Source organism: Calonectris borealis, chromosome 6, assembly GCF_964195595.1.
Source record: "Calonectris borealis chromosome 6, bCalBor7.hap1.2, whole genome shotgun sequence".
NCBI lineage: Eukaryota > Metazoa > Chordata > Aves > Procellariiformes > Procellariidae > Calonectris > Calonectris borealis.
In genome coordinates, this window is record NC_134317.1 from 27,831,543 (window position 1) to 27,847,122 (window position 15,580).

Genomic DNA, 15,580 nt, shown 5'->3' on the forward strand with positions numbered 1-15,580 from the left:
CCCAGGCTGCCGTCTGGCTAAGCAAAATGTTTATGGTGCCGTAAGGTAAACCCCATTATCTGGTGAGTGCCTCCTGTGTCTAGTAGGGAACAATATACATGCAATACTGTACTGCAGAGCTTGCTGAGATCTCCTTGAAAAGCAGCTTTGTGGCTATAGTGCTTGCACCAGAGGAAAGGACTCCTGGGTAGCATTGAGGATTTTAGAGTCTCTTTAGGCTATTTTAACACTTACCTAATCTAAGTAGAAAGGAAGAAGCAGAGGGATCTTATCTTTCGTGTATAAAATGAGCGCTGGGAATGTGCTTTGGCAGATTGCCCATTGATGTGTCAGAGATCTTTTGTATTTGTCCGCTAAACCATCGGAGGACCATCTCTAGCAGTTCTCCGAGTCCTGTGCGTCGTCCTCTCTGCTCATGTGATGCTGTTCTTCTGGGTGTATGGGGTGGTGTAGTCTGGCAGGAGACGAGTGATCTCCTTTATCTCCATGATCAGGAGGGGTGGCGAATCTGTACGTGTCAATACAAAAGCAGCTGTTCCCCTGCCTGCATATGAATTAACCAGTGATTCAGTTTTGTGGAAGGAAAACTCCAGCAGTGGCAACATCTGCAGAGTAGGGTTTTTTCCACAGTACAGGAAAGAAAAATGTGAAAGATGGTTCCTCTTCCACCACTGCTTGAAGTTTCACAAGTAGGGCTTTGCATGAGAAGAGGTTTTGCTTGAAACAAACAAGCCGTTTCTCTGTATTGTTCGACGTGGAATTTGAAAAGGAATTGTGTTATCCGCTTAGTGTTACTTTGATGTAAAAGGAAAGCATGTATTGAATGTGATTGGGCATGAAAGGTTGTGATTTGTAAAGTAATTACGGTTGGGTTTTGCTTGTTTTAAACAGATCAGTTGTTACGGACCGCGAGTCAGCACTCTGACAGCAGTGGCTTTGCTGAGGACTCCTCCACAGATTGTTCTCCATTTAATCAGCTTCAGGTAAGGTTCCCATGCTGTGGTTGAAATATTACTGATTATTGTGGGACAGTAGGAACCCTGGGAGGGATGTTGATGTTTGACTGCTTTTGTGACCATCAGTCTAGATCCTATAAAACTTCTCATTTTCAGAGCTGGACCTGATGAATCCCTTACAGAACTGTGTTAAAATTTTAAAGCCTTTCTGGTAGGATAATGTGGGTATACTTGGGCCTGGAATAAACTCTAAGTTCAGTATGTCCTGTTTGCCATTTCTGGTGTATCTTTTCTCACCAACTGAGGCTCCAGAATCGCAGTCCATTCCTCTCATGACTGCAGTGGGTAGAGATTAAGGTAATGAAAGAATATAGCTTTTCTGCTGATCAATTCATTTCCTATATCATTTTTGCCTTCCCACTCATTTTCTTTTGCATATTTTTCTATTTTTTTTTTAGTTAGCAGCTGACAGAAAGTGAAAACAATTTCATGCTAACTTTACTGTGAAGGTATACCGATGTCTAGTCGATCTCAAGCTCCCACGCTCTTTCTTGTTCCAGTTCCTTTGATCTCAGTCCCAGAACTTGCCGTGACACTGACCAGAGACAGCATGTCTTAGGGGAGGCTTTTGTTCCAGCATGGTGCTTAGGTGTCTGCTCGTTACACACATTTGCTCAGCATTGTACCTGATATTTAGGAGAGGTGTTCTCTTGCCTCTCCTAAAATATTCGCACAGTAATAGCAATGATTTGATTGGCCTGTCAATCAGCCAGAGAAAAGTCTTGAGTTGGATCCTGGCCTCAAGGCCATCGGTTAGCTGTCTGGGACCTAAACCACAGTCCAGAGGAATAAAAAGATGGGAGTCTGGGTATCATCAGTAATTTCATTTCTGTGGTTTGCAGCTGCTGAACTTTTTTTAATGCTACAGTATGTTCTTTCCCTTGTGGCACACCAAACATTTTTCAAGCTGCTTGGCACTTACTAGGAAGAGATTCCTACCCTCCCCATCCATCAACGCTGCTTTTCCATTTTGGTACCGGTATTCTGTGCTTTCCAGTTTAGTAGTTTTTCAACTGAGTACCAAAATGAAAGCCAAGACAGTGCTAGTCTTTGTGTCTCCCTTAAACATCAGCTTACACTTTCCAAGAGCAAGAGAGTGAATAAAGGAAATCATGAGCCTGAGTGTCTGTAATGAGCACAATAGTCCGAGATACTGGTTCTGCTCTTTACTAAACTGGGACTACACTGAAGTTGACAGGCATGTTAGAAGGAGTCTCAGGTTAGAGTTGCTGATCTTTGTATTGGTTGCAACCTGATTAAGAGTCCATTAAAAGCACGTAGCAACTAAGTGCCCCTTCACTGGAAGACTGGTGGAGTTTATTTTTGTTGGCTGTAAAGGGATGAGATTTTTCTGCTTTCTATTATGCTGTTTTGAAAAGATGTATTGAGACTGCACGAGATTTGTGCCATGGAGTCACTAGACTCTCTTCTGCCACCTTCACTGCTTTATTCAGACCAAGTGCTGAGCTGAATTCAGAAAACATGGGTGAATGATGAGACTAGGGGAGGTCAGAACTTGGCAGCTAGTGAAGAGAACCTGTGAAAGGAAGATGAAGGGGATACAGAGGGGTGTATATTGTTTCTTAAAGGTATGGTAAGTTAGTGCCATCTACTGTTAAATAATTGACTCTAGCAGCCATAGCATTCCTCTGCAACTCAGGAGAAAACTCAAAAACTGGAACCGTATTGCCTTTCATCCCTGACATCCCAAATAAAGATTTCTGAGGGAGATTTTGGCATTAAGATGGGACATTCTGCAGGGGAGTTTCATGTTACCAAAGAAGCGAGAAGAATTCTCCGTCCAAGTTCTTGAAGTTTTGCTTGCCTGACTTGGAAGTGAACGATGTGATGGAGGATTAGCGACACAGATACGCACTCATGTAGCACACCTAATTTCACCTAGACATTACAATCTTTTGTTCTTTTAATACCTTTGACTTGAACAGTATCTGAACCTGTACAGTCTTTCATACTAATTTGTGATTGTGCCAGTGACTGCAATGTTAAGCACATACTTATAAAGTTGACCTTCATGTCTGAAATTTTCTTCTAGACAGTTGGAGAAGGAACTGTTGCCTGACGTACACCATAAGTAATCTCTCTAGAAGAAACTCATAGTATCCTAATGGCAGTGAGAACTGCAGAAGTTAGAGATGGGAAAAGCTTCTCTAAATTTCTAGTTCATGCGTCAACTATGGTGAACTTCCAAGACTGTACTTTATACCACATATTCTTATAAAAATGTCTTGTCCACTTTTAAATATACTAGTCAATCAGGCCAGCCTAAGGAATATGCTTTGTAGTCCACAGATCTCTTTTTTTACCATTCTCATAGATGCTTTTCCTGCCATTTGTTACCTATTTGTGCTGGTATCGACTGGGATGGAGTTAATTTTCTTCCTAGTAGCTGGTATAGTGCTGTGTTTTGGATGTAGTATGAGAATAATGTTGATAACACACTGATGTTTTAGTTGTTGCTAAGTAGTGCTTACACTAAGTCAAGGACTTTTCAGCTTCCCATGCTCTGCCAGGTGCACAAGAAGCTGGGAGGGAGCACAGCCAGGAGAGCTGACCCAAACTGGCCAAAGGGGTATTCCATACCATATGACATCATGCTCAGTATATGAACTGGGGGGAGTTGGCCAGGGGGCAGCGATCGCTGCTCAGGGACTGGCTGGGCATCAGTGGGTGGTGAGTGATTGCATTGTGCATCACTTGCTTTGTATATTCTATTATTATTATTGTTATTATTACTACTATTTTACTTTATTTTCTTTCAGTTATTAAACTGTCTTCATCTCAGCTCACGAGTTTTCTCACTTTTACCCTCCCGATTCTCTCCCCCATCCCACTGGAGAGGGGGGCATGAGCAAGCGGCTGTGTGGTGTTTAGTTGCTGGCTAGGGTTAAACCACAACACTATTAAATTAGCATCTTGCTCATACACGTGCTTTGTTTTAAGCTGTGATTTAGAATGAAAAGGGGAAGAAGTATTAGGAGAAAGAAAGGGAGGATGGGGGTAATAGTACTGGATGCAGTCTTCAGTAGAGATTAGCAACCTTATGTGAGATTCCCAGTCTCAGACAATTCAGTGACTTAAAACAGGCTGAGTGTATAGGCAGGCTGGTTTTCCCATTCTTGGTGTTGTCCTGTGACACTAGTTTTACTACAGCCTGCAGTTCTCCTCACTTCTCTCTGTATGCATTCCCTAATACAACCATTCGTTTCAGTGCTGACTGTGAACTTTTATATATGGAAGATGCCATGTACTTCCACCCCGCTATCCCTTTGTCATCGCTACTAAAATACTAGCATTTTATTCTTTTTACTCTTTTAGTCTGCTGCCACTTCTATTCTTCTGGCAATAAAAAGTTTATTGTCAAATCAAAGAAATGTATGAATAGTTTGCTCTTATTTTTTTAAACCGTCTGCTTTTGGTGCCATACTTCAATGTGCTTCTGATCTCGCTGATACTATGGTTTCTTTGTTCTCCTTCACTGTTTTCTTGCACGCTAACTGCATTTTGTATTGTTCGTTCTGCTCCCTACCACAATGCCTAATGAATATGGACTTGGAGTCTTAGCCTGACCTCTGAGAAGGCAGTAGTTGAGTCTCCAGTATGTTCACCCCTTTGCTGGCTCGTATCTTTCCTAGGTTCAGGAGTCTTTGCAGGGCATGGGAAGCAGTGCTGACAGCTGTGACAGTGAGACAACCGTGACGTCGCATAGTGAGGAACAGAAGACACCAATAGCCAAGGAACTGCCCTGTTTCAATAAGTTTGAAGAGGAGGAAGATGATGATGATGATGATGACGACGATGATGATGATGAAGAGGATATTATCTCTCAAGTAGAGAGACGAAAGGTAGGAGCACCTTCTGAGAACAGAAGGAGTGAAGACAGAAAAACTATTGACTATGAAACTGAACAAAATCAAGGAGGAGAAAGCAAGTCATCTCATATATCAGACACAGTCCAAGGAGAGGTCAGCTCTAAAGAGGAAGACATTTCCAGTGAGCAAAAAAAATTGGACCTGCTGGAGGAAGATAGTGTGTTTGAGTTTCCTCAGTACCACACGCACCATATCCTCAAGTCGGTGGAGTCTCTGGAAGGTGGTGGCTCCTCGCTGGCATCCGTGGACAGGGTTCACGTCGCCTTGCAAAGAGCCGAGATGAGGATTGTCAGCAGATCTGATTCCAGGGCCGGACGCACTCTGCTTAAGTCAAAAGATCTCCTGAGGAAGCAGAGACTCTGGTTTGCTGAATCAGGCTATCCTCTAAGGCGGTCTCAGTCTCTCCCAACTGCATTGCTGAATCCAGTGAAAGTGGTGTCCTCTGTGAATGTCCAATTAACTCCAGGAAAAGAGACTCTTTGCAGTCCTCCTTCTTTCACCTACAAGTACACACGTGTGGAGGAAGACGAGAAACCAACGTCTGAGAATGACAAAAGTGAGGGTGAGGCAGCTGCCAGCCAGCCGGTGTGCAAATCCACGCTGTTCATTGCGCCTTCGTCCTCCAAAAAAGAAGTGCCCCAGGCTGGGCCCAACAGACTGTCCGAGGAGCCCAGTCCCACCAGGGTACAGAGCTGCCCGCTGCACACGCCGGCACACATGTCCCAGTCAACGTGCTCCCTCCACTCCCTCCCCGCCGAGTGGCAGGACAGACCGCTCTGCGAGCACGTGAGGACGCTGAGCACCCACAGCGTCCCAAGCATCTCCGGCTCTTCCTTCGGCGCCTTGCTTTCTCCCTTCAGCTGTCCCTTCTCTCCAAGGCATGCTGGATTTCCTCATCGACCTCATGCCATCAACCCTCCCTCCACCGTGGAGATGCAGCTGCGCAGGGTCCTACACGACATCAGAAACTCTCTGCAGAACCTCTCACAGGTAAGAGGAAGCCAAATTTTTACCTTGGGCAAAGAGGCTTCTGAATCTGAATATTCCTTTGCATAGTGCAGCAGATCAGGAAAAAACAACATTTTGTGCAAGTTTGAGTTGTGACTGTCTTAGGAGATTCTGTTTAAAGTGGCAAATGATCATCTCTCCAGTGCTCCACTATTTTTGCGTTTGGTTTTTTCTTGTTGCAGTTGACCCAGATTGATTTTTTTTTTTTTTTTTCCTTTCTTTAGTTTTATGGATATTCTTGGGTGAGAGGGAGGAACAGTATACTCTTTATCAGCTATTACTTTAAGGTGATAGTCATTAGCTTTAGATTTGAAAATACATATTGACAGTCCTTTAACCTCTCTCTTGTCTTTGACATACTTCCCATCCAACTAGAAATTTATTTTTTTCATTGCAAGTCCCATGGCTTCACTAATGATGTCAGTGGTGATGTCTGTTCCATATACATTTCTGTGCTGTTTCGTGCTGACCTGGAGCTAGTCAACATGATCCTGAAGTCATCCATCTTTTATTAAGAACTAGTTTTGTCACAGTGTGTGAAATTTTGTCCATCTCATCACTCAGAGAAGAAATGCTTTAAAATGCAAGCGCATTTTTTTTACCAGTTTCTGCCACACTTGCTTTACACTATTCAGTTCTAGAACTTAAACAATTCCTGTGGGTTTTACCCAAAACCAAACATGCTCCTGCCTGCACCATATTCCAGATGGTAGGCTGTAGTGGGCTTTTTTAGACCCCTGTTGTTTTGTTTTATTTTGCCACGTCAAAAGTTAGAGGCTTCTCCATCCTGACTTTGGTTATATCAGCTGGCCTTGCTTCTTGGAGCAAGCTTGGGTATTGGGACACAGCTCTGCAGTGGAAAGCTGCGAGCAATGGTGTTTTAAGTCAGCCATTGCTCAACATAGTGGATGGTGTACCTGGGAGTAAGCGTTTGCAGAATTTAACATTCTTTGTAAAATTTCCTCTTGGGAACCAATTGCAGCCTTGATGCGGGTAAGGTTACAGTGTGCTACAGCACTTTTGTCACTTATACCATGCTAACTGAACCTGCTGAAGAAGAAGTGTCTGTATTACGTCCAGAACTCATGCTCAAGCTGGTTCAATTAAAAAAAAAAAATTAGTATTGGAGGGGATAATAATATCTCCTAGCCCACTTGTTCTACTTCCAGCGTAATTGGTCTAGACTAGTTCCATTTTGGGAGCTTGGTGCCTCTCATTACAGAGGTTTGTATGAAAACATCTTGCTTACAATACACAGTTCCCTGGTGCTGCTTTTTCCTACAGCCAAGATAAAGTTTGGCACGCAGCATACTCGGCTGCTAAAGAAAAAGTTGAGATGTTTCAAATATATGATTCTGATTTTAGGAAGGAATAAAGAGGAGTGGATAAATTCCTGATAGAACAGGGAACAAAGAAAACTGGGAGAGGAAAAAAAAACCATCCCCTTGGTGTGATCATGTTTGAGCAAAACTCCTCTGGATGAATGGACATGCTTCAAATTTTCCATGGCGTGTCAATAGTCCTTTGAATTCTTTCAAAATTACATTGGACAAGCTGTCTTTTTCACGGTTGAAACGGTGAATGTTTTTGCTGTTTCCACTGTTCGTTGTTGTGCCATGTCTCTACATGTAACAGCCCCTGAATTTTATCTGGTTGCTCCATGTGTTGATGCAACATGCAAATAGAAATTCTTCAACACCCTTGTTTTCTTGAGAGATCATTAGCACGCAGGGGTCTTTGGATGTAGGCAATGTAGTGAGATTAAAAACCAAAATCAAGAAAAAACCCAAACTAAGAACTGAGCAAAACCAGAACAAATGTGACTATAATCATGATTTGAAAGTGGCACACTTTAATTTGCTCAGTTCTGTTTTCCAAGTTGTTCTTTTTATCATTAGCTAAGACAATTCAGACTACTGAGTTTTCAGGCATAACATGCCTGCTGCAGAAAAACTTAGCTTTTATTCCTACTTACTATGTCAGGCAGGATTAATTTGGTTTTTCACCTGCAGCCCGTTTGCATTATAGAGCTTTGGTGCACATGCTTCAGTTAAGAGCTGGCGCTGCCATTTCGTAAGGTTTCCTTTTCCTGATACAATATTTACATAGATAGCAGAAATTGCAATGCTAGCAAGGTTGTGTTTTAACAGTGGCTGCTGTCGGAGTATCTGTGCGTTTGGGAAGATGAGTTCATAAAGGGGATTGCTGACATTCCCATTTCAAATTGCTTGTTTCTTCCCTAGTACCCGGTGATGAGGGGTCAGGATCTTTCAGCGGCCACCGGTTACACTACTCAGCGATCATCCATTCTACCTCTCTACGAAGTAAGTGACCCGGTTCACACAGTGGTACTTAGTCAAATTAAAACACAGAGAAACATCCTAAATGTGCCACAGATTGTGCTAACTTTGGGCAGTTCCCTATCTTTGCTCTCAAGAGATAACAGATGACTCCATCCTGCAAATAATGTTAAAAGGAATTAATCTAAATACATGGAAATCCTTTCATGTTTGCTTGTATGATACATCTAAAAATGTTGTTTTCTTGAATTAGTGTGAGTTGACAATATGCAGCCTCTGTAGTATACTGAAGTTGCTGAGGTTCTGCTTGACTCAAAGTGCACATCTGGGCAAATGTGGTTAGAGGATCCAGACTTATTTTAATTCAATTTTTCCATGTAACACATTATTATTTTCTTTTTTTTTTTTTTTCCCAGAATACTTTCCAGGAGCTACAAGTGGTAAGGCGGAATCTAAACTTATTCAGAACCCAAATGATGGATTTGGAATTGACTATGTTACGTCAACAGACAACAGTTTATCAGCACATGACAGAAGAGGAAAGGTAAAATGATCTTTTGAAAAAAGAGTGAAAATAATCTGGCACTTCAGGAAATCTGTCGCTGCCCCTGAAATCAGAGCAAAAAATCTATTAGTTTCAATTTGAACAGGGTTGGAGCCGAGTTTTTGCTAAAAACTTGTTTACTCTCTTCTTTACACGTCTTCATTCTAGAATTTTTTCCTTTTTGTTTCTTCTAATCCCTATTTCTCATTAATTGATGATTTTTTTTCTTCATCCTTTCTCCAAAGTGATTTTACAGCTATGGATTTTAAGGACTTTTATCATAGGATACGTGAACATAGGATATTGGCGGGGGGGAAGTCTTAAAGATTTTCTGCTTAGATTCCTCCCTCCCCAGTCTTTGAGGATGTGAATAAAGAATGAACACTGAAGTATTCAGATGCTTTTCCAACTTACAGTGGCCACTCGGCAGGCCACAGGTGGCATTCATATTCTGGCTCTCTGTGTTTGTGCTCACCATGAGTTGCAGCAGCAGCTGATCTGGAACAATTTTCAAAACTGCTTATATATTTACTTTACCTGAGTCAGCTCTTGACTAATCACTTTAAAACATGTTTGAAATCAGTTGGCCTTCTTAGACAATGGTGTTCTGGCCAAAATGTAGCTGTGACTGCTGGGGAGTCTAGGACCATGCAGGAGAAGTAATATGCGATTACTACATTGCTCTGTGATTTTTGTTGTTACTGGTTTTAAATTGGATTTAATTAGATATATTTTTCTTCTGCTTGCATATATTTAAGGATTTAAAGTTAAAATTTTTGGAGAATGTTCTGTAACACTCTATGTTGTTTAGTTTTCTCCATGAAGTGATATATATTTTCTATGAATGGAGAAAGTCTTTTGTTCCATCTAGGCATTCAGCTAATTTTTCCATGAAAGAGGAATTTTCTGTGTTCCACTTTGAATTCCCTTGTATGAAGTTCTTTACCGATGGGACTGTCCTGCTCAGTTCCCCCTTTGTGGTGTGCAGCTGAGTGCAGTGAATGCCCTTGTTCTTTTTGTGATGGACTTGGTATAGATACGAAGCTGATCAGCTACAGAGCTTGAGAAAGTCCGTCCGCATGGAGCTACAGGAGTTAGAGATGCAGTTAGAAGAACGTCTGCTTGCTTTGGAAGACCAGCTGAGAAGTCTGCACATGTCTTCACCTTACAGACCTCAGACACACGTAGTAAGTATTACTTTTGCAACAACATTATATGTTTTCTCAGTGTAATGTTAATAACTCATAGCTGTTACAACTCTTACAGTGGGATGATATCTGGGGAATCTAATGATGCTGAGTATATTATCAGGGGTCATATTTTATTATTTTCGGTCAGGGTTTCATCTTGGGGAAAAAGTGTGTGAATAGAGGGACTTTCTTGGTATTAATACGTATCAATACATATCTTCTGGGGTTTTAGATCTGAGATTTCAGACCTCTTCCGTCAGTGCTTTCTCCTTTTTCCTTGTCACGACCCTGAATTCTCACAGTTTTGGTAGGTAGTGCTCATGTCTAAAATCCTTGGGGGATGGTGATGGTCTTTCTGGAGTTTCCCTACACTGATTTTCTTACTTGTGAAATGAGGGCGGAGAGATGAGAAATGCACAGTGTTTCCCTCCCAAGAAATGAGGTGTGCTTCCCCTCTAGCTCTGCCAATCCATGGAACAAAAAACCGAGGAAAATCCAGTTGTGATCTTCAGTTTTTAACTCCATTGCCTTTTGTAGCTCCTTCAGATGAACATGTGGCTCCCGGCCAAACAGTGGGAGAAGCTCTGTTCCCACAGACACTCCCCAGAAGCACAAGAGGGGGGATAAAAAAGACACTTGCATATGTTCATTGGTGCATGGCGATATACTTTCTCTTCGTTTTCACTCAGCGGAAGACTGTTCCTCTTTCTTCTGCTGCAATTCTGTCATCAGCCAAACAAGAGAGGCACAGATGAAAAGTATCATATGTTCTTCCTGGGTTTCATTCCTCTTCCTTAGCCAATTCTTTTCTGTAGAAGCAGTACAGGCACAGGCCACATCTTCCTCTTCAGTATTTTGTCATGGGAAAAAAATTGAAACCCAAGAACAGGAAAATATGGTATTACTGTGATCCCAAGCCAAACTTGCATTCTTTGAACCATATAAATATCTTTTTATTTGTAAATCCTTTTATAGAAGAGGGCCAGCTTTAAAAATGACTGAAATAAACTTTCTCCAACCAGCTTTGCTTCCTGTTTTCAAGTTTCTCCTTTTACAGAAAGTTGTCTGAGACACAGCATGTTTATATATTAGCTTCTGACAGCTCCAAAAAAATCCTCAATGCATTAACTTGACTTAATTTTTCAGGGTATATATGGAAGCAGAAGTGCTGATAATCTATCATGCCCTTCTCCACTGAATGTCATTGAACCAGTAAGTAATTGTTGTGTGCTATATGTTTTGCTAAGAAAAAGAACCAGGAAGGGATTTCTTAAAAAAGGTTGCAGGAGATTCATTTTACACATAATCTTGGAAATACTTTACTCACTTGAGTAGTTCTGTTGGGAACAGCTGCATTTTCCCATAAGCAAAGTTAACCATAGGTGTAAGAAGCTGTGAAGTCTTGTTTGGTTTTAAGAGGAGTATGTAGAAGTGAGATGTTGTTTGCATTTGACTAATGACTAATGACTACATGGTGAGTTTTCTAGCGAAAATTATTTCTTATTTTTCTGTGCATTTTATGCTACTGAAAACAAGTAGTTCAAAGACTGCAGAAAGGAAAGAACAAACTTGAATTGTTTTAGCAAAGAAAAACAAAATCAAGCCTTTACGTGTGTCTCTGTCAATGGCTCTGGCAGGATGCATCCGTATTGCAAAAGTCAGTGGCTTGGGGAACTGCCACAATTTGTATTTATGTTGGCTTTCAAAAAAGCCCATTCCTTTTTATGATCCTCTTTGTTGCAGTCATAAAGGCAAAGCATATATTTATTTTATAGCTGTATTTGTTACATGGAGGGAATGAGTAAGTGATTGAATAAATAACAAGAAAGCATAGTTGTGTCTATATGTGACTTTTTTATATGCTTATTCAGGGCTGTTTCTTTTCTGAATCCTTAGGTCTCCGAACTTATTCGAGAGCAGTCATTTCTGAAGTCTGAACTGGGTTTAGGACTGGGAGATCTTGGACTGGAAACTCTCCCAGCAGAGGGTACAGAGTCCATATTCTCCCATGGAAACTCTGATTCCTCTTCAGTATGCTCCGGTCATGCAGGTAGAAAAGCTGGTGTTGGATCCTCTGAACTAACAGGAAAGTCTAAGAGTCAAAGCAAGAAGTTATACCGAGCCTCTGTTGCCTTAACACCAACTCCGCCGGTGAGAGCAGGCGCTGCACAGCAGGTAGAAAGCTCCGAGGAGTTTGCAGACTCCAAGGCAGAGGTGGACCACAAACTTGAAAAAGTCCCTCTTGCGCCTTCGGTTGATGAAATCCACAAAAGCGTGGAGCAGGAGGAGCTGCAGCAAGTCATACGGGAGGTGAGGAGGGAGGGGCTGAGATCTAGGATGTTTGAACAGTGTTTACTGAAACTTAAAGACAGGCTATCTGTAACTCTTGGCCACTGGGGTTTTCTCTTCCCTCTCAAGCCAAGGCGCCATACTGTTACTGTACTGTTTGTGAAGGTTCAGAGCTCGTCACTAGATGTTCAAGCCACTGTTGTATTCTTGTGCAAAGCAGTAGACTTTTTTTCAGTGATAGTGGTTAGCAGGTAAATTAGTAGCTACTGTAAGTCTGGGTGAGAAAGAATTTGCCATCTCTACTATTTGGTTAAGCAGCAGTATTTCAGATTCCCAAGTGAAAATTTCTCTGTCATGTTTTCTTGCTAAAATGCCAGGTTGGAGTTAATTTGATTGATGGAATACTGTTTCTGAAACAACTCCATAGTAAAATTTAAAAATACTTTCCCGGTCCCTCTACCCCAAACCACTAAGGACTGTAGGAGTGTAAGTGAAGAAGCTGAAGTCAGATGAGAAGTTATTTCAGACTTTAAGACTGATGTTGGACCAATGCTGTTGGACTAGTTTTATTGGCAGTCAATGAAAGTGAAAGGTGCTTGGTTATTTTTCCTGTGGGCCAGGTTGAAAAACAGGACTAAAACTGCATGTTTTGTTTGTCAGTGGCATGACAGAAAGCCTTATGGCAAGTAGTATAGTGGGAAAAGGAAGCAAAAGAAACTTCTTGTTCTCAAAAGCAGTGCCTGTGAGAAAGTGCAGTGAGCTCTCTGCTGTGAATACAGAAATGGGGATTGAGAACCTGTGGGTTTTATTCCCTCTCCTTCACTGGAGAGGGACCACTTAGCCTTTAGCTGAGGGTCGTCGGATGCTTAGCCTTTATCTCGTCCTTTGAAGCTTTTGTATGGCTCTGCCATAAACCACTCGCAAGGCCAGGAGAGGAGTCATGCTCAGGAATGTACAACAGGCCAGCAGTAACACTGCGGTACCGTCCAGGTCTGCTTGCCTTGAGGCTGTGAATAACTGGAACCAGCTTTGCCTTAGCTTTGTCTTTAAAACAGATGAGAGGCAGGCCACTCATCTCATGATAAAACAGGAGCTGTGATCCCAGAGGAATCTTTTGCCACACCTTCACCCCTCTTCTCTCAGTGCAGAAAGAGGCAGAGTGTACTGGACCATAAGCTATCCTTTTACTCATCATCTGACCGCAAGACTCTGCTGTGTCTGTCCCTGCAAAGTGGGGGTGTTTTCTTGGCTGACTCACTGTGGGCTTTGCTGTGCGTAGGCACTTTACACTTGCCCAGTGAGATTTGTGAAGCAGTAGAGCATTACTAAGGAGTGTTCTTATAGAAGATGATGGCTGGAAGCATATGAAGGTATTTACTTTGTTTACCTTTGGGTAACTCCATAAATAACCAGAGCTGAGAGTGCAAAGAATGATGCATAGCCACAAGAATTAACCGTCAGTGAACTGCTGGTGTTAAAAGAGGATGAAGTTTGGCAGTGGGGTGGAATGGAGACCGGCTTTCATAAGTAACCTCAGGATGCTGAACAGTGTTTCGCCCCATCAGTAGCCCCATTAGAGTCAGCGGGATGAGTTAGGTAAAGTGGCATTATCCTGTGGAAGGAAGGGTACCGCAGTCAGCTCATGGTGAGGTACCACCAGACCAACGACCTCATCATTACTGCGCTCAGGATTAGGAGCTGAACACCTTCTGGCCCTCACTGATCTTAACAGTGGAGCTTGTGATGCTACAACTTTACACCTCTACTTTGAAAGCAAAGGAATGAATGAGGCAGGGGTGCAAGCATTCAATTTTTGAATGTCTTTCCCCTCTCTGTCACCCTCCTGCTGCCATCTTCTCTAAAGTAGCTAGCGTAAAGTTGGAAGGAGTCTTGGGAAAGGCCTTGTTTTGGAGATGTCATAAAGTACTCCCAGACTTCCCAAATTCTCTCTCCTGGTCTATTTTCTTCCTTTCATGCCTTTTTAAAGGGGTTCCTTGCCTAATGCTCAGAGAAGACTTGCACATGAGATATTTATCACGCTTTGCACTTTGCTGCCAATTCTGAAGTGAAACCAGGACGTTGCATTTGTATCCAGCCCTTCTGTAACAACCTGCATGTCAGAGGAGTGGTGTCATGGTGGGGGGTTGCTAAAGGAGAAACTGAGAGAGGAAGGAGAGAGCTGTAATTCAAACGTACTGTAAAAGCAGCAGAGACAATAAAGGGAGCTGGAGTCAAAGTACAGCATTATTTCAGTCAATATTTTCTCTGAGGTTAGCCTGTGTGAAAGTACCTCTTTAACTTCATTAATTGATAGCAAATAAAGATGTGTACTCTTTGCACAGAGATTGTTCTTTGGGTTGTGTGGCACTGAGGACATTGTAATGCTGAAAGAATCCACACTGAACTGAGAGGCTACTATTCAAAGATGAGTAGTCAGCAAATAACTGAGCTTGACTCATTTCGTAAATGTTTGAGCACACAGAGAGATTGTCCCTCAGTTTAACTTCATTGGCAGCCTGTTTTGGATTGGCTCTGATTCTCAGCATGAGAAGTTTTGCAGGTCAGAATGAATATGCATTGGCTTGAAGCACCTGGTAGTTTTTGCAGAGCCAGAATATGGTACTAAATACTGGTCAGGAAAATCTTTTGTATTTCATAAGAGCTAAAACAGAGCAATAATTGAAATGTGTCTTCCTTAAGTAACCCTGTTGTTAGCAAAGGAATTCTGATTTTGTTGTCAAAAGAAAGAAATCTGGTAGGATGCATTCTTGAAGTATGCACTCACAAATGTTAAACCCTTGCTTATTCCTCCCATTCTCTGTAGCTGCGTGACCTCGTGTTGGGGAAAGAAAAGTCAGGCAGTGTTTCAGAATATGCCTGGGTGGGTTGTAATGCATGTGAGCTTTGACCTGTAACTATTTGCTGGCATTAAAAAAACCTGTGGTGTTAACTTTTAGTGTTAATGGACTAACTCCCACGGAAAAGCATTCAACAATGTGAAATGTTAAAACGCCAAACAGTGCTCCTCTTGTTTTGATGAAAATAAAGCCTGACCTCCACTGGAGTATCCCATGAAACACTTATTGCTTGACTTGTAGGTCATAGTGTTGCTAGGAGTGCCACCAGGCCCTCTCACTCTGCTCTTCTGCAGTTTAAAAGATGTGATAGTTTAAAAAACTTTCCGCTTAAGAGCGATGCAGGTTTTGTTTTTGCTAACAGTTCTCCATTGTAAATGACATTTAATGAAGTTACGCTTTAAAGAAATATATGATTTTCCTGTCAACATCCATTTTAAGAGGCTGTAGTGAGTCTTTGTGGGACAGAGAGATGGTTGGATAGAGAA

General features: G+C 42.0%; 1 protein-coding gene across 3 annotated transcripts in view; it reads left to right on the forward strand.

The window, feature by feature from the left end:
• Nucleotides 1-15,580, forward strand: part of ITPRID2 (ITPR interacting domain containing 2) — a 42,427-nt gene that overhangs the window by 23,384 nt on the left and 3,463 nt on the right. For all 3 annotated transcript variants that reach the window (XM_075153369.1, XM_075153370.1, XM_075153372.1), the window contains 7 exons: nucleotides 892-983; nucleotides 4,670-5,896; nucleotides 8,158-8,238; nucleotides 8,631-8,758; nucleotides 9,795-9,945; nucleotides 11,095-11,160; nucleotides 11,845-12,258. In XM_075153369.1, the coding sequence (XP_075009470.1) occupies nucleotides 892-983; nucleotides 4,670-5,896; nucleotides 8,158-8,238; nucleotides 8,631-8,758; nucleotides 9,795-9,945; nucleotides 11,095-11,160; nucleotides 11,845-12,258 (2,159 nt within the window). The remainder of the gene's footprint in view (nucleotides 1-891; nucleotides 984-4,669; nucleotides 5,897-8,157; nucleotides 8,239-8,630; nucleotides 8,759-9,794; nucleotides 9,946-11,094; nucleotides 11,161-11,844; nucleotides 12,259-15,580) is intronic.